The sequence below is a fragment of the Neopsephotus bourkii genome, unplaced genomic scaffold (genome assembly GCF_033783945.1).
Source record: "Neopsephotus bourkii isolate Nb327-2 ecotype Australia unplaced genomic scaffold, CSIRO-AGI_Nbou_v1 NB_1615, whole genome shotgun sequence".
NCBI classification, from domain to species: domain Eukaryota; kingdom Metazoa; phylum Chordata; class Aves; order Psittaciformes; family Psittacidae; genus Neopsephotus; species Neopsephotus bourkii.
The window spans coordinates 6,510,001-6,529,056 of NW_026902090.1; the positions used below are offsets into that span (position 1 = coordinate 6,510,001).

General features: G+C 43.6%; 1 protein-coding gene across 41 annotated transcripts in view; it reads left to right on the forward strand.

The window, feature by feature from the left end:
• TCF7L2 (transcription factor 7 like 2) overlaps positions 1-19,056 on the forward strand; it is a 178,488-nt gene that overhangs the window by 140,725 nt on the left and 18,707 nt on the right. For 34 of the 41 annotated variants that reach the window (XR_009728353.1, XR_009728354.1, XM_061372705.1 and 31 more), the window contains 3 exons: positions 10,157-10,289; positions 12,404-12,506; positions 15,222-15,308. Coding sequence is in view for 39 of the 41 variants with exons in the window: in XM_061372705.1 (XP_061228689.1) it covers positions 10,157-10,289; positions 12,404-12,506; positions 15,222-15,308 (323 nt within the window). In the remaining 2 variants the exon portion in view is untranslated. Of the gene's footprint in view, positions 1-373; positions 605-10,156; positions 10,290-12,403; positions 12,507-15,221; positions 15,309-19,056 lie in introns of those variants that run through there. The other 7 variants (XM_061372690.1, XM_061372693.1, XM_061372704.1 and 4 more) reach the window with 3 other exon arrangements.

Here is a 19,056-nt window from a genome sequence, read left to right on the forward strand (position 1 = left end):
CCGGCGTTTGCTCGCTGCACTTAGTAATACCTGTGCAACCTGGGTTGTAGTAGCATTGTCATTGATTTCCAAGGTAACTGCTTTTTAGCTCTTCTGAGCAGACATACCTGTGTAGGGGGGGGGAAAGTCTTTTCCTCACTCCCTGGAAGGATGATGGTAAAGTGCTATATCAGAAAAGACAGGAGGCTTCTCTAAATTTTGATAACTGCAGCCGACAATTTAGATAATAAGACACTTCTCACAGCCAACATGACAGTGGATTTTGAGCATTCAGAAAACACCAGGCCAAAAAACTGGAGACATCTTGATCTTTTAAGACAGCTTTTCCAGTACTTTAAGTGAAGGAGGTTGGGGGGGGGGGACGAGCGGGGAAAGAAAAAGAGAAAAGCTGTGAGGAAAATAATACAAAGCCAGCACAATTGGCATCTAGACAGTAAAGAAAAAAGTTTTTGAGGTTAAGAGAAGGAAAGACAAAGCTGTTATGTACCCGAGGGATGCAATTTTAGTGGGAATGGAAGATTTGAGTGGTAAAGGAGGAGCGCTTGCCTCTGGGTTCTCTCTCTTCCAGCAGTTCGGCTGCTGGCATCTCAATTTGAATTGCTGGGTGAGTAGCACTTTCTGCGTGCGCGCTTTCCATCTTGACCATTGAACTTCTGATGTGACTTCTCTCCCTCTCCCCCTCTCTCCCTCTCCTTTTCTTTCCTCCTGTGTGGAATCAAAAAAAAGGGGGGGTGGTGGTGTGAGAAATCAAGCAAGCACCTCCAGCTGTGACCTTTGTTAGCGGCGGTGTTGTTATTTATTTATTTCATGGTAAGCGTCTTTTTCAGCAGGGGGAAGTGGGACTTTTCGATGGCACTTTAATTGTGCAGCGGTGACGGGGAGCGCGCGGCACAGCCGGTTTGTCGTGGCACAATGGTGCAGCGGGGCAGAGTTGTCGCACTCCTCCTCTTTGCCCTTCCTCCGCCTGGTGTTGGGGTTTGGTTTATGGAAAGAGCGGGGGGAGAACCAGGTTTTTTTCCTTCCCAATGCATCCAGGGTGGGATCGGGGTGTGTTTGGGGATGGGGGGTGTGTTTCATTGCCTGGTGTACAGCAGGTTCCAGGGGCTGGTTTCTGGATGCTGAACAATGGTTACCAGCCAGGCAGAAGTGTGCGTGCGTGTGTTAGCTGTGTGTTACATCCGCAGTCATACATTCACACAGTGACCATGACATCACTAGCTTTGCTTTCCTTTTTTTCCTTTGGGGCGGAGGGGGCCACTTCAAAGCTTTCTTCAGTTCAGTACGCTATTTCCTTAACTCTGAAACCATGAAGGTAAAAATGTTTGTTGATATCTTTTTTTTATATAAGGAGAAAAAGTTGGTTTGTAGCAGGGCACATACGTGACAGTTAAGGGGGTTTGGAGATGGAATCGGTTTAACTCATACACAAAACGAGATCTTTTTTCTTTCTTTCTTCAATGATTACAAAAATAGTATGTGGTTGTTTTTAATTGGGCGCATTAGATCCTGTGTTTGGTTGACATGGTTAAATTCTCTCAGTTCTTCATAAAGCTCAGCTGTAATGCGAAAGGTGAAAAATTGTAGGGACACTCCATAAAAATTATTTCACTCAGTGATAAAGGAGTATGGAAAATAATCCTGAGTGCTGATAAATAGGAGATAATGTGTTTTGACACAGTGGTTCTGTGTTCGTTACCAGAAGTCCATGAGACTTTGTTTTCTCTCATTAATATATATTACAGAAAGTAAACCTACCCTCAGCCCATTCCGTAGGCTGCCTGTGATTATACACAGAAAATAGATGTGATGCTTTCCAAAATGGTTAAATACATATCTTCACTGGAGGTTTTGTGGCAGTCTGGAGTTTTCTGCTCTTTTCTTTTCCAACTCTGCCAGGCTTTCTGACAGTCAATCCAGGAGGAGGATTTCTATCACTTCAGTGCTCTCTGGTACCTTTGCCTGAGTAGCTTAGTTGATTTATTTACCTTTTCTTGTGTAAGAGCAAGGCATAAAATCCTGTGGAATGGATCTAAAATGAATTAATCTGAAAGGACAGTTATTTAGATGTTTCTTCTTTCACTGCATGTTGTTGCATATACAGGTTTTGCATGGCTGGGGGTTGAGATCTTGTAAGTGTTTTACCTTTGGCGGAATTGTTTTTATGGGGGCTTGGGGCGAAGGGCCTGGCAGCACTGTATAAATGTGCCTCTTTCTTTTCTTCCAGAATATTTGCAAGGTGTTTCAGTACTGATGTGTGTTTAACATCACATTTTTAAGGAAACTTTGTTGAATTTAGTCAAGAAATAATTGGCTGTGGATTTCCTGAATTTCATCACTCAGTTGTTTTGTGATGGCGTGTAATGATTTTAGCAGATGAAAAAACGAAAACGTGTTTTTCGAGCTTTGTTATTTGTTAAAGCTGTTTAATACACATTTGCTACGTGCGTTGCGTATCGGTATTGAGCACAGTCCGCTATAATTTGTGAATACTGCATTTGAAAAAGCTGTACTGAGAACTTGGCAGCCTGTCTGTGGGCATGTGAATGCGTGTTAGTTTTTTAATAACGCTGTTGTTGCTGAAATTGCCAAATCCAAGTGGGTATAGGCATGCATCTTAATTTTATTTCTGCATTTCTTGCAGTTTTTTAGCAGCTTCGTGTTCAAGTTTTTATTGTAGACAGAAATCACAAATATCCTAAGAGATTCGGTGGAGCTGTTTCTCCCACAGCGTATGTCTGTCTGGTGCTGAAATAAGAGATTTATATGCAAGAATTAAAGCTGTTTAGAATGTGGTGGTTTAGAGAGTGCTAGGCAGGAAGTAAAGTTGCATGACTAGGTATTCATACAAAGCACTTAACAAAGTCTATCAGGGCAATTACAAGCACCCTATTGCTTATATTTACTTCTCCCTTCTTCCCGTGTTTTCTGAATTTTTGTGCTTCCATTATCGATCTGTATCTCTGCCCTCTTCACCTCCTTTATGGTCAGGAATGTTTCTTGAAGACATGCTTAGGTTTTACCAGTCTCTTTGCTTAGTGGTTGGGTATCCAGCACATCTTGTGCTGATCCTGCTTAAGAAAACGGTGGGTTTCCGTTTTAGTCTAATGCATGCCAAGTCTTTCTGCTTTTTGCTTTGTTAGACAGGAGCGAAGGCTTGCCTGCTCTGCGAGAGATAGTATCTGTCTAGTAATTAACTAACGTATGCAAAGAAAGCACCAAGTGTTTGTAAGGTTGGGGAAGAAGCTGTGCCTCTCCTTTTGCAATGGAAGAAGTAGATGTGGGCACCTCGATGCTTGAAACTTGGAGGGTCTGAGCTCTACCCTGTCCTCCTGATATGGGGAAATCCACCTGTTGATCAAATCATCTCCGATTTTGAGATACAGAAATTGTATTGTATTGGCTGGGTATGTGGAGGCCACACTTTCTGGGCTATAGGCTGGGGTAGCTGTCCAGATTTATATGCCAAGGTCAGGCAGAGCAGATGCAGCAGAGAGCTTTCTCTTTGTCAATAAAACATTAGGAGAATGGGGAAGGTAAAATCTAACTGGCCTAAACGTAATTCTAGGTTTTGATGAAGGATCTCAAAATACAGAGCTGTGTAGCAGGTGCTTGTCTGGGTCTGCCCTGACATTACTCACACTGCATGGTCCAAGAATGCAGCAGTTTACTTATATTTAAACCCCCAAGTTTATTATTTTTACTTAAAAGGACCCAACAGCCCCAATAGCCCAGGAATAAGAGCTGTGAAAGCAAAGTGTGAGCACCGCTTAATAATAATGTTTTACTCCTAGTGGTTTTAATTCTCCTGCATGAGAACTAAGAGGCAGTAATTAGATAGCTAAAACCCCCGGTCTTTCCCTTTTACACTGGAGAATTTGGCGTATGCTAATTGTCACCAGATCATTTCACATAATTGCCTTTTGGCGAAATTAAGTGGAAATTTCCTGAACATCTTAAGTCCTGGCTTTCCCACCCCCTCCCCTCAGTACCTTCGCTCCCTGACAGGAAGGATGCCGAAAATGTCAAGCACAGTGGCTTAGTGCTCCAGTATGCAGGGGGCACTTCATCATAGTTAAGGGTAGGGGGGAAGGAAAGAAAACGATTCTTTTCTTGAATGAATTGCTGGGCACTTAAAGCCAGGAAGCTGATTTTGTTGTTTTGTCTGAGAGACTGTTAATAGAGCCCGGAGTTCTTTTGGAAAGCCGGAAGTTCTTGCAGGAGCAGGTAGGTACTTGCTGGCCTGGGAAGTGGTCAGGGAGGGAGGGAGAAGAAGCAGAAGGAAGCAACAGTGTCCTGTTCCCCCCCTTCTGTTATTTATTAAGGGGAGGGCAGTGGGGTTTGGGTTTTTTTGTCAAGCTCTGTCTAGGGGGGTATTGTCCCAGTGCATGGTTGTCAGTGCTCCTGTCATCATTTGTGTGAAGGAAGAAAATGAGCCATTTTTTTAGCAGGGTGAGTTGTGATTATCAATGGAGGCCTTGTCTCCCGTTACAATGGGCAGTTAGCTTGGGGCAGGACCTTAGGCAGAAATCAGCTACATTAAACTGTGAAAGGGCTCAGGCCACTGTATCAGCTATAATGGAGCAAGGGGAAGTAGTTTTCAGGAGGGAATGCTTAGTCAGGTGTGAAAGCATCCTTAAGAAAATAAACTGTGACTCCACTTAGCTGAACGGAGCTGGGTAAAATGCAGTCTGGTTTATTTTTCAGGAATGCTTCATCACTGACATTGAATTTTTATGCTTGGGAAGGAGATGAGGACAGAGTTACATATAGCTGGTGGGTTTGGTTGCCTTTAGCTTTTCAGTTAACCCAAATAGCTTGCAGTTTCCTTTATTGACGTTTGGGGTGCCACCCAGAGTGGCTGCTGATGTGGGTGCATCCCTCCGGGACAAGAGTGGTGCTTACTGATGGGTGCTAAACTTCGGGTAGTAGTGACTCTGGTTGGAAATGGAAGAATATTCTAGTATTTGCAGCAATATTTTGCGATTTGCCTTTTCGTGTAACTTAGTTTCTGATGGGGGTGGTGGTGGGAGATGTCATTCCTAGGCTGAACCAAGGAGAGATCAACCTTTAGTAAAAAAGAAACTTTCCTCTATGAGCATCTCTGGAGCTGCAGCGCAGCTCAGGAACATCTGTTAGCATTTCACTGGCCACAGTCAGCGTAACTGCAATAGCACCATCTGGAAAATACAGGGCGACAAGTTATAAACCCGTTTTTTAATGTGAACTGGTATTGAATGGTACCCGTTGCTAAGCCCAGGGAGCAACTCCGGGAGGGTCTGCTAATTCAACACCGCTGTCGACCTTCTGCATCCACCCTGGAGGAGGGGAAAAGGCTGACAAACCCTCTCTGTGCTGCTTTTGTTTTATTGTATTAGGCTCATAAAGGCACTTTCAGGGCCCATCTTTCTTCAGCAGAAAGGGAAAGCAAAGGGGAAACAGGGAAGAGGAGGACATGGCAAAAGAAGACAGGCGGAGCTCTAGCTCCATTTGTTTTCAGTGGCTGTTGATTAATGGGTTTTAAGGTGAATGGCCAGCTCTCATTCCTCCTCCGTTACTAGCAGTGGAGGAAGGGGAGGGGACTCAGGGTTCCAGAGTGCAGGTGCCTGATCAGTCCCTCCCATGCTGCATTCCCGATCCCATGCCATGTTCCTGCTTGGGGGTGGTCAGGGGGTGCCCATCGTGCAGCAGCACATCCCTGCCTCACAAACAGGACTTAAGGACACTTAAAAAAGGTCACCCAGGTTGAGGAAGGGGGTCCCTCCCTGGCTGTACCCACAGGGTTGCTGGGGCAGGAGCATCCCCTGTCGTGCCTTTGGCTGCTGGTCCAGAGATCCATTGGAGCAGAGTCTCCTGCTGCCCAAAGCTGAATGAAGGCTTTGGCCGCTGCGACGCTGCAATGGCATGATGGTTTGCTTTCAGCCTGGGTGGCTTTATTGCAGATCTGCTTTTGCTAAATACATTACCCCAGCGAAGACAAATCCTCTGGCCTCTCTGGCATGTCTTTCTCTGATTTTGATACCTTATTTTTAATACCTATGCCAAACAAGCTACGGATTTGCAAACAGAAATTGCAGTAACAACTCTTTCTATTTAAAGCTTGGTTTCTCTTTGTGTGCTCACAGTACAGTGTTTCATCTAGTGCAAGTCTTATGTTGCTTCCAGAGACTTAGGAACTATTGATTTATACAGTATGTATTAACTTCTTCAGTAAATGGGGAGTATTCATCAGTGGGGTGTATTAAATTGGGCTGTACATGCACAGAAGTATCTTTCATCCTGTTAATGAAATGTCCTTACCACGCAACAAAGACTAATACACAGCAATTTATACACACAGTCCCCTGCAGTTTGAATCTGAAGATCAGGTAGGTCTTTTTGTTCCCTAAAGGCACTTATCAGAACTTGGGCTAACTGGATCTCAGTATCCCTCTCAAAAATATATCAATCCAAAATTTGTTGTGGGTTTGTTGGTGTTTGGGTTTTTTTTTCTTCTTCATTCCAGGGCTCCATTATTGTTTAAAGTCATCTGTGTTAAAGCACTCCCAGAAGCATTTCAAATTCATATAGAGAGATTTAGTAGTTGAGTCCCTATGGGGACAATTTCCTCTGGTTTGCTTCAGGCAGCGGTTATCAAGAAAAGCAAACTTCTGTTGTTTTCTTGCAGTTCTTTACCGTGCCCTCTAACCCAGCATATGAGACCCCAGCTTTCAGTGGAGAGGAATGATTTATCAGCATATGACTTGGTACTTTGTAGATGCTGGGATTTCTCTCTAGAAATCTTCACTTGTTCCCATCGTATTACCACATGCCCTGATGCTAATCTGTGCGTTCCGTTGCAGCTCCCATTTCCGTGCCTGACATAGCCATAAATGGAGTTCTTCAAGCTGCCAGAGAAATTCCTGCATCTCACAATGGCTTTTAGCTTAAAACTACCCTTGATAAAGTACTCACAAAATGTATGTTGGGGAAGGGCCTTGTGCAGGGGGAAGGCTGAGGTCACCTAATAGGTGTTTCCTATTGATGGCTTCTGTGGTTTACCTCTCACTGCCAGTGGATGGGGTTAGGACCACACTTGTTACTCAGGCAGAGCTCCTATTGGCTTCAAAGGAAGATGCATGTGCAGGATTAATCCTGCTCTTTCCCAGCTATTCCTTTCTTTTCCTCTTCTCCAAGGAAGCTTAGGTAAATCCAGGAATGCTGTTTTTAAAGACCGGCTTATTTAGCATATTAGGCATGATTAGCTTGGCTTGCAAATTGTATGTGCTATTATAAGCAGCATTACGGTCCCTTTTCCCAGTGTGCAATAAAAAGTGCAAAACAGAATGCAAACAGACCTAGGTAGTGATTTGCAGGGGCAGTGGATCACACTACTCTGTCCAAGAGAGAATATATTTGAGCATTTCCCCTTTGCCCTGGTACTTTCTCTCCACACCTCTGCTGCAGCATCATCACAGTGGCCAAAAAAGTATCCTACCCTCACATCCAGTACCTTTATATGAATTGTTCGAGTGCAGGGCAGTCACCCAAATAAAAAATACTTACCGGGGAAAAGTTTGCAGGCATAAGGCTCAAACTCTTGGTTGTTGGTGAGGTTTTTTCTCCTCTCTTGCTTTTTATTTTTCTCTGAAAAGTGTTAAATAAAATACAGAATAATTTTGCACCATTTTGTGGCGATATTGCAGGGGTCTTGGTATTTCAAAGCAGCGGTTGGTAATTTCCCACAGTTTACATGTAGCCCCCTATGGTATATCTGGCTTTAGTGATACGGGCATGTAAGTCCAGCTTTATTCTCATGTTGTTTCTTGTTTGTCGACTTAAGTGTGACCCTTTAATGTTATTCTGTCACTCACTTATTTAACTAACCAGATCCAGTGTGACAAGACAGCCCTCAGTGTCTGTCAGGATCTGGGCTAGGAGTTTTTGCAATGATGGGGAGGTAGACCTGGGAGAGCACAGGGCTATAGCAGCTACCAGCCACACTGTAGGTTACCTGACAGCAAGAGCTTACACAATTGTAGGCCAGCAAAAATCCCTCCTATTGGGAATTACTGGGTTTTTTGTGAGCCAGGTCAACGGGCCATTTTGCTTATAAAGTCATGTGTTGTTGAGTAGCTGCCTGCTACTTTTGCATGGGGTGTACTACAGTTTGTTACGTGAAGCCCTTGCCAAACCTTTCAGTTACTTTCGGACTGCTTTGGTTGGTTCACTTGGAGAATAAGAGATTTTGGGTTAGAGCATCTCCTTTGTCTTTTTGAGTTAAGGAGCTAAATCCCCATAGCTCCTCTGATGTGAAACTGTTATGGATCTGTGCGGCCAAAAGTTGTCCTTGGTTGAGCATCTGTCAAAAGACCTGACATACAACCTGAGCAACACAACATGCTGTAATTCATAGGGTTGGCTTTCTCAACCGTGCTGTGTCCTGCGTGGTGGCCACTTGACATGGGGCTCTCCTGTGCCGTGTGTGTGGTGTTAGAGGGAAATGGTTCCATGTAAGGGGCTGTAAAAAGGGATGAACATGGTAGAAATTGTGGGAAGTGTAAGCACAGCTCTTCAGCTTGCTTCTTTTGGATGCACACTGTTTTTCTGCGGGTTTTCAAAGGGGTGAGTCGAATAGCTACATACAGCTGAGGCTGGGGGAGCCTTCTGAGGTGGAGGAGGCTTCAAGAGCTGAAGGTGAAGCTTTGCTTGACCAAAGCACGATGGAGGGACTTCCTGTTTATTCGGGGAAGACTGATGTTTCTTTTCCTCCTAGCTCTCAGTCCATCTCCCCTCTTCCTTCCTCCCCAGTCTTAGAAGCTCATTCCTGTATAATAACTGAATTACTTCTGAAATGCTTTTAAGGGAAGCTTAAAGCGTTCAGACCAAGATCAGATCAAAACTTGTGTAAAGGAGCATGGCAAGGGTGCATGTTTGGGGGTGCTGGGGAGTGAGTGGTGGGGTCAGAGCTGTCCTTGGGCAGGAGGGTGAGCACGAGGGTGCTGGCAGACCTTGAGCGGCAGCGGCGTTATCGGGGGCCACCGTCGTATCACTACTTCATTTTAATGTGATTCCTTTTACTTGATGTTAATGCAAGTTGTTCCTTACTTAAAGTAATAAAAGGAAATGAAGACACATTCTAAAATGAAACCTGACTCTAATCCATTCATCATCTAATACCAGCCTCTTTATCTTTGCTGGTACCTAATCTGGTTAAATGTCCCTGTTGTAGGATTTTAGTGAAAATCCTCTATGGGGAATAGGGGTTTTTGCAATTGGATTACTCGCAGTAAATGGTCCAGCAGTTCGCTTGTTTCAGCTTAATTTTTTCTTTGTGATCTTGTAAGGGTAAGTTACAGTTCAGCCTGCCTTTTCCTTTCATTCATTCACTCCTTTCTTTTTTTTATTGCTGTTAAGAGAAAGAATTCCTCTCCCCCACAAGCTAGGAATGTGACAGAGAAAAGCTCATGATATCTGTGTGGTTATTCACCCTACCAGAATGTTAATTTCAATGGCTTTATCTGTAGTTTTGCCATTACTTATATAGCTGAATATTTTAGTAGCCTAATTCATCATTATCCAGCTTCCATTTATTAGCATTGTCTGATGAATTGATAATTAATCAGCTCTTCTAATATATATATATATATATATATATATATAAAATGCAGGCGATCGCTTGTCAGCCGAATGCTGGCTGATGAAGGGAATAGTCTTGCACTACAAACGCTTTTTATCTGGAGTATTTGCAGTGAGCAGTAAAATGCAGAACTGAAAGTGAGGACAGGAAGGGGAAGGGGAAAGACCTGCAGGTCAGTGAGCGTGTGGGTCTTGTGCTAATTAAATGGGGGGCTCTGTCAGGCCCTCACTGAGGAGTCTGCCTGCATCTTGGAGGTGAAGCACAGGACTGCAAAATTAAAAGGAGAAATTTGGAAGAATTGCTGTTGCTCCATACGGGAGCACAATGGGTCAAAAACATTAAAGAAACTCAAGAGTAGGGAAAAGCGTGTGATGAGGTTTTAAGCAACAGGGTGGGAAAACTGCAGGGGTGATGCCGAGAAGGCATCTGGAAAAGTTGTGTTGAAATCTTGCATACTCAGATTTGTGTATGTCCTGCGTTGTGCTGCAGTGGGGAGTACCCAGCACTCCTCTAATGCCGTCGACCTTTTTCTCTTGACAGTCTAACAAAGTGCCAGTTGTGCAGCACCCACACCATGTACACCCTCTTACGCCGCTTATCACGTACAGCAATGAGCACTTCACACCAGGAAACCCTCCTCCACACTTACCAGCCGACGTAGATCCCAAAACAGGTAGGTGGGAAATAGTTGAGGGATTTTTTGGGAGTGCGCAGGTGGATCTTTCCATTTTTCATGTTAGAGGGAAGTAGTGTGGGGGGGAAGGATTTCCCATGCTGGAGCACCAAAGGGGGCATGTAAAATGTCAAGCACATGCAAGAACCCAGACAAAATAGTTTCTTTTTAAGCCAATTAGGCTTCAGAAGGAAACCTACTGGGTGAATGTTCTTAAAGCTTCTGCAGGGTGACAGCAGAGTTGCATGTGTGGGGTCATTTGTGGATGTGTTTCTTTGCAAGCATGATACCCCACTTGGTAGTTCAATCTACTGGGTGCTTGGTTTGCATGCATGACCCAGAGTATTAAACATGTACATTCTGTGATCTGCACTTACAAAATTGCAGCTGGAATTTTAAAGGTGGTGGATCATGACCGGCTTCAACATGAATCTCTTTTACTTCCCCAAATCCCATTGTTTCTGTGTCAGGAGTTCAGCCATTTGTCTCCTATAATGTTGAATTTTCATCCACTCGAACTACTTAGCTCCAGCTCTACACTTGCAACTCTTTTTCCCCAGTGTAAGTCTACCTGAGTCTCAGTTCACCCTGAAGGGCAGTCTTCTTGAATACAGAGCACCATGTAAAACCCTGACTAGATTTATTGGTGTTACAGAGTAGAATTTACATGTTATTCTAACTTTATAAGTGGCCCTGTTTAACCTGGGGGTCCAGAGAAGTCAGTGTCAGTATTTATTCGGGCTGCATTGAATTCCTAGTGACAGTGGTTTTGTTTTTGTTAATCCAAATCCCAACTAGTTAATAGGAAAGTACATCAGAAACTGAATTTTTGACAAAGAATTCAGTCTGTGTCAGCCCCAGTGTGTACAGATAATTTATCTAAACTCCAGCGCTTGAATGAAACGCAGTGCATTAACTGGTTTTCACTCCCTACGCTTCAACTGGGGCCCCCTTCTAATTGTGCTTAATTCTAACTTCACATGGCTTTAAAAGGAATCCATCTCGCTATCCCTGGGTATTGCAAGTGAATGGCATAGTCAACTTCTCATTTAAATAATGGTAGTACAGGGAATAGCTTTTAAATGGTTATCGTAAAACATATGATTAACGTCTGTAGACTGTTTACTTTTCTTCTGTGAACAGTCTTTCAAGTGTGCAAATAGCTCGCCGGATGGTTAAAGCCCAGTTAATCTGTTTGGGTTTTGTAATGGAGAGAAAGCAATGTCTGCATGAAAATGTCACACAAGGAGATTTAATTTAGAGATTAAAAGCTTCCCAAGTGACTGAAAAAAAATAGTTTTTAGCCATGAATACAGTACCCTTCCTTCTAATGCTCTCTGTTTTAATTTTGCTTCTGCTGGGTAATTGTGCTCTGGCTTGTTAATTGAAAGGCCCAGTCTTGTAACCCTTACTCCTCTGAGCAATTCCTACTTGTTCTTAAGGCTTGTGTCTGGAGCCCGTTTCTGCTCTCTCAGTAAGAACTTCAGTGAGGATGGATGGGCTCTCTGTCCTCCCCTGCACACCTTCAGCATCTAGCCCATGTTTTATCAAGTGTTTCCAGGGGCTGTCACCTCCACTCCTAGGTTTTGGCAAAGGTTGCCTAAGTCTGCTCAAAAGCAAACATCATTTGCCACTGTAATGACTTTGTAATTCGTTTTGGCGGTTATTTTGGAATAAAGCCATGCTATTGAGTACTCAGTCAACGTATGGGCAGGGCTTACACTCTATTGGTGACTTTGAGTCTAAAGTAATCATGAAGTTAATACAGGAACCGCCTTTCTGGTGAGCGTTTAAGACAGTACCTAGCACAGTGTCACACCAAAACCATAGCTGAAACTCCTAAATTCTCATCCTAAATAACAAAGTCATTAATTGGCGAGGTGACTGAGGAAGTGAATAAGATCAATTTTTCTGACTGAATCTCATTGAACAAGATAGCAGGAGGCTCACTTTCTGAAATAAGACTGTGAAACAGCCTTTGGAAACCTGAAATGAAGCCATAAGTATTATAGTAAGAATGAATAGATAGCAGTTTAGAAACATATTTGCCTTTTCGTTATTTTATTTATTTCCACGTCTTAATAGTAATGCTGCTTGATGTTTCTTTTCCATAGGAATTCCAAGGCCTCCACATCCTCCAGATATATCTCCTTATTATCCGTTATCACCGGGCACTGTAGGACAAATCCCCCATCCGCTAGGATGGTTAGTACCACAGTAAGGAGTTCCATTTTTTTCATTCCCTTTTTCTTTTTTGATGTGTAAAATTTATGTTAAAAATCGCTTATGTGCATGTGTGTGTGTGTGCATTGAGATAAATCTGTTTGCCAGCTGCCACTTCACTGAGTGGTTATGAATTTACCCACCTCATGAAGGTTAATTATAACGTATGCCAGGTCATGTGGTCTTAAGCAAACAGGACCAGTTGGGCGCAGGTTTGCAATGTCATCTCTGCCAACTGATGGCTCATGAAGCAGGCATTCTCAAACCCTCCTGCGGAAACATCCATGTCTTGTTAATGCCCTTACACTGCACCATGTGGGATTTTCTCAGGTTTAGCTTTCAGGGTGGTTCTTGTGGGTTCTTTTCTATCAGGGCCCTTCCCACTATGAATGTTCAAGTTGAAATTTCATTTGCCTTCCCCCCTGAAGTCCCTCTAGTTTTTCTTGTGAAACAGTAGAGCTTTACATCGGCCAGTGAGCAGCATTCCTGGTGGAGACGTGGCTGTGTAGTTGGCATCTGAGGAATGGAATTTTATTGCAAACAAGTAAGAGGAATTAGTTTACTTTAAAACTGGCTAAGAAAAAAGCTGTGGAAAGTTAGTTTGGGGTTTTGTTTTCTTTTCAGCTCCTCGTATCCCACTTGCAGAGCCTTCTTGGGTATGAGGTTCCCTCCAGTAATTGAGTCCTTATTTTCTTTATTTCCTCGACTTGCCATCTCTACAATGGGTTTCTAATGCACTTAAGCACTGCCTAGGCTTTTTGTATAATATAGTTGATTTAAATACTTATAAAACACATTTGTACTGCATTATAAATCAAGACTATGACGTTATTTTTCTCACATAACAGGCCTCAGCAGTTTTGGGGAGATCGTATTTCTTCAGAAATGAATTGCCCCGAGCTAGAAATAGTTTGTTCCTGCTCGAGGTTGTTTGGCCAGCTGCGCTAAAATTCCTGTTTCTCTTCCATAAGGAAGTGGAGTTCACACCGTGTAGGAGTGCAGGGCAGAGCAGGGGCTCTCCACACCCCCTCATGTCTCAGGCAAGGAGAAGGATTGGCATCAGAGGCTTTGAGGGCCTTTCTTCAAGCACAGATGTGTGGATACAGGAGAACTGAAGCTCAGACCTTGGCCACAGCAGCCCACTTCTGGCCACTTTGCAGGCTGCCCTCCTTCACATAGGGTAGTCTTGCAGCTAGCTTGGGCAGAGGCTCTCCCACCCTGAGGGTGAAGCATGGCCATCTGCTCTCTGCAGAAGGCTGTTTCTCCAGAACAGCACAGCATGAGCAGAAGAAAAAGACCCATAGTATTGCTTCCTGAAATCTTAAAATCCTCCTCATCTGTGGTGATTTACTGTTTACATAGGGCACCCCGAACGCTTGTAGAGTGTATCCCAGCTCCTTTTTTCTTTCTTGCTTGCAGGGCCTAGCTGCAGTACAGTCACCTCATGTTCCTCTGGTGAAACTGCTTAGCTCAGGTTTGCACAGTAGCAGGCTCAGCGTTTAAAACAAACATACCCGGCTAGTGACAAAAGTCAGTGGTATTAAAGACATGGGTGTGCAGGGAAGAAATTCCTTCTTGTTGACCTGTGTCTCATGGCTCACGAGCCTTACATGCTTATGTGTGAAGACACAGATTTGTCCTCCTTGAGCCTCATGTCAGGCCTGGCAGACCACATGAATGTTGCTCACATGTGGCCAGTTTCACCAGGCAAGTGCTAGTGGCAGGAAGACAGTCATCACCACTGGTTTATAACAAGTCACCACCCATGGTGTGCTTGTCTACCCACAGCACTTACAGCTTCTCCAAGTGGATTTTGTTGAGAGGTGGTACCATCACATTTGCTTTTGCTGAATGAATGTAGCACGGCCAACTTTGCAGAAGTAATCCAAGGCTTACATTTTGCCACTTGTGCTGCACCATCAACTTCCCAACCCATCTATCCTCAACTGGCCCGCATGTCTCCTGCATAGGAGCCCCCCGGAAAGCACCCTGCCCAGTCAGATGATGTATTTGAAGGACAGATGAAAAGAACCAGCCAGCACAGACAAACCTCAATCAGAGAAAGTTGTGTGTGTTTCATGAGGATGCTGTTTTGCATGTTGCTGTATTTTTTAATTATTGTAATGAGGTGTGATTGTCTATTGGTTACCCACAATACTTCTTGGGGACTCTCCCCCGGTAACTCTTGTCAACACTTGTTAATCTGACAAAAGGCTACAAATTAAGCTCTGTTAATTTAATGTTTTCTCACCGAGATCTAAATACCGAAAGAGGCCCAAAGCGCAACTGAAGTCCTTTGATTCACTGTACTTTATTTTGGTATAAATTTACATTCATTATTGTTTTCCTTTGGATGTGTAGCCCTCAATTAGTGTGATGGCTCCATTAAAGCAAGCGAGACTTCGCCTTTAATTATTACAACAAAACACCTAGTTTCAGCTTGGGGAGAGGGTCTCTATTGACATAAGCAGAGGTTATAAAATTTAATTAGCCATTCCTATCAGATTTATGGCATTCAAATTGTTCTGTGTTTCTTTCCTTTGATCCTTGCTGTACAATCCCCAAGATTTTTGTTCTGATCAAATGAGAATAAAGCTTACTGTGCACAGAGAAGTTTTTTGTTGTGTGGTTGGGTTTGGGTTTTTTTTATATTTAAAAAAACCCACCTTTTCTTCTTTCTCTCATTCTCTTTCCCTTCTTTTTTGCCAGGCAAGGTCAGCCAGTGTACCCAATCACAACGGGGGGTTTCCGCCACCCTTACCCAACAGCTCTGACCGTCAATGCTTCCATGTCAAGGTGAGTTCAAATACTGAGGTCCTGAATTGGGAGCAAATGTAACTCTTCCTCCTGCCCTCTCTAGAGGAGGGCATTTCATCTAGGAAGCGTGTTTCTGAAAGCACTTCAGTTAAACAGTCATCCTTAGTTCTTTGGTGGGGTGGAGGAGAAGAGGATGAGGGGTAGCTTCCCATTAGAGGGGAAGAGGGTGTCCTAGTGCTGTCATTGGGCTTTAGCAGCTTGTTTTTGAGGGAGAGGTAGAGGGGTGGAAGCTGTCTTTAAGGCCAAACCAGGTGAAAAAGCAGGGAGAATGAGATGTTGACAAAGCAGGAGGAGAAGTTGTGATACCTTTTGCTTTCTCAGTGGCTATCACCCAGAGCCATGCTCTGTGTGCAAGAGAGGAGTTTCTGGAGGCAGGAGGGCTGCTCTTTAAGCAGAGTTGGGAGGAAGGTTACTGCGCTATATTTTCCCCCTGCCAAAGCTCCAAACACTGATAGTCAACATAAAAGGGCCTGTCTGACCCTCTAAAGCTTTAGAAGTATATATTTCTCCCCCTCCCTACCTCCAATTAATTCCATCTAATTTTCCAGGGGCTGCTAGTTTTATTTACAAACTGGTTGGCAGCACTATGTTTAAGTAATCACTAATTGCTCCTAATGATAGTTTTATTTTCTGTTCATCTGATTTTCAGCCTGGTTAATTAAATCGGTGGAATTTTAGACTTTCCTGATGGGCTGAAACAGCTAATCCATTTTGATGATGGCACATAATTAAATTAGCATGCATTACATAGCAAGGTTCCACGTCTCTTCCCTGCTCTGTCCCTTCCTCTCCATCTCTGTAGTTTAATATGTGATGGTTGGTATATAGAGGATTTAAGGAGGAGAAGATTGGGGGGGCGGTGGAGGAGAAACACACCTCATTGAGAAATGGAAACCTGTAACTAGAGCTCCTGAGTGAATAGGGAGGGAAATAGCGTGTTGTGTGCTTTAGGTGAGTAGAGTAAAAGCAAAAGGTTAAAATTTTACAGTGTTGTTTCAGCAAATAGATGAAAATCAACTTAAAAAAAAATTAATAGACCCAGCATGGGGGGAGAAAAAACCCTGGGTTGGGAAGAGAGCTGCAAATTTAAACAATAGTCCCCTCCCTCCACTGAATCTTTTTTAATATCTATAAAAGACTGGCTGGCATGGTGTGAGGCAAAGTAGAGCTTGATTTAGTTTAATTATTATTAGAGAGGCTAGTCATTTGAGGGAGGGGGGAGATGTGGGAGGGGGAAGGCTATATTCCCTAGATAGGCTTTATGAAAGGTATCTAGTTAAAAAGAGTACACAGCAAATTAAATACATTATTGTGGTAATGGGACGACAGAAGTAGAGGTCTATTATACTTATGGCAGTTATAGGAAATGTAGGCTCCTTGCCCTGTTCTAGCACAGCCTTTGATATTCATTCCATTCAGCAGCAGGGCCAGGACTTCTCAGAATTAAGTGATGGGTCATTATACTTTAAACACCATGGAGAAGCCTAGATTGGCAATTAAACAGCACTTGCTGACACTCGCTTGTGCCACCCTGTGACCCCCTTTAGATTGAGTTGTTGGAGCTCGGGGCCCTCAGCCTGCTAAATTGGTAGCAGGCACTTCTCCTGACGAGGGCTGGCTCTGAAATCTGCCGGCTTCAAAGGGAGCAAGATCATGTATAAACCATAATGTGGGTGCACCGTGGCTCAAAAAATAAGGCAGGAATAGATGAAATGTTACAAGTGCAAGGGGAAAATGAGAGAATAATGACAAATCTAATGCAACTCAAAGCAGAATTGTTGCACAGAAAAATGCATCCCACTGCTTGTGCATAAAATCAAGGCAGGCAGATGACATCCAGTTAACAGAAACATGTCAACAGTGAAGTAAAGTGAGAGTGAGTAAGAGAGAAGCCCCTGAGACAGCCAGGAACAAAAAATTAGTTGTCCTTAACAAGTTAAGACTCATCATTATATTCTGGCTTGGAGCCATAAAAGGAGACAGTGGTGTATAATGAGCTGCTTAGAATTTTTAGGGTGTTTATTGCAATTCATGGAATACTAGTCTAGAGAAAAAAAATACGTGGGGATGTCTTAGGCAAAGGTGAGGGGTGCACATACACACACACAGCCTTTGTTTTTGTCTCTGACATAAGCCCATACGTGCACACATGTTCAGACCCACACACAGAGTGATGAATAGATTTAAGATGGTTATCCTTTGTTTCAGCCCAGAAACTTCTCTCTTGGTTTCCCATACATGGGAACACCCTCTGGGCAGACCGTGCTCTGATACATGGCTTGATGCATGTTTTCTCATGCCTACCATATCAGCTGGAGTGCCTGAGCTCAGCCATGGGACAACCCTTGCCCCCAGTAGCCAGTGTAGTTGGGAGATGGGGCTGGCATGCCCAGGGATGCCCATGCTTGCCTGCAGACATGCTCTTCATGGCTGACCTCTGGGCAACAGCCCTGCAGGGCTCCAGTACAAGCCTTGAGGTTGCTGTGTTGGCTCTGCCCAGACACTGAAGCCAGAGAATCCACGTTTTTCCAGAGCATTCCTTTAAGAGCAGTTCCCATCTTTGCCTGCTTTATGGTATAGACCTTTGGAGCATATAACGCTTCCCAACCCTGAATGTTCCCTAAGCTGAGTAATTACAGTTCATTAGTTAGAGTGTGCTTATGAATAGTTTATAGAAGGTTAATGGGTGACTAATAGTGATTTTCATAAATGGTTTAGACTATTAAGGTAGTGTCTTCAGGTTGTTTTAACCATTTACAATTCTTTTCTCTGCTCATAGCATCGCCACTTACTTTGTATGCATATGACATGCTTAAAACATCTCTTGATCCTTCATTACCACTCTATAATATGCCCTTAGTGTAAATTGAGACAGGGTTAACTGACTGATGGGCAAACAGTGGACCCACTATGAAAAAACAACTGCTGTGAGAGGAAATCAGGAAATAATTTAGCAGAATTACACCAAACACTGCACAGCAGTTAAGTGGTGGCAATGGAAAATACCTTCTGTAATTGAAATTTGAGGGGAAATTCACTTTTGCTGAATGTAATTACTGAAGTTGGAGTGCAGCCAGGAACTGAAAAATTAACACTCTTCCCCCACTTGTATTGCTGTGTGTGAGTGGGTGTCTTGTGGAAATAAGTAGGTATTGAGAGTTTAGGCTGAGCCATCATCCAGCCTACTGAAGTCCATGGGATTGTGAGAGCAACATTGGGTTCTGGAGCATGCTTTTAAAGCCCCAAATGTACGAAGGGCTGTGTAAGTCCAATAGGCAGCCTTGGAGAGAGAGAGATTTAGTGTGAAGTAATGAATGGTTATTGGTAATGGACACACAACTTCCTCGGGGGAACTGCCACCCCGAAAGTAACCACTGAGCTGCAGTTGCCTGTTGGTGAAGGCTGCTGTGTCTCTGAAATGGAGAGCTTGGAGGGTAAAATCCCAGCCCAGGTGAAGTCAGTGGAGGCTTCTCCATCCTCCAGGCTTTCACACAACATGTACACATGAGGAGGCTTCTCTTCCTCCACTGCCCTTCCTCCCCATCTGCTCACTCTCTAATGTGCAAGTATTTACTTTCTTTCTCCTAGATGGTCATTGGGAAAAAGGCTTTTTTTTTTTCTGCATTACTAGGGAAGGTCAGAAACTTAGCAGACACCATCTTTTGTCCCCATTAACTCCAGCTGTAATCAATCTTTTGTGAGCCCTTCTGCAGTGATCAGTCTAATC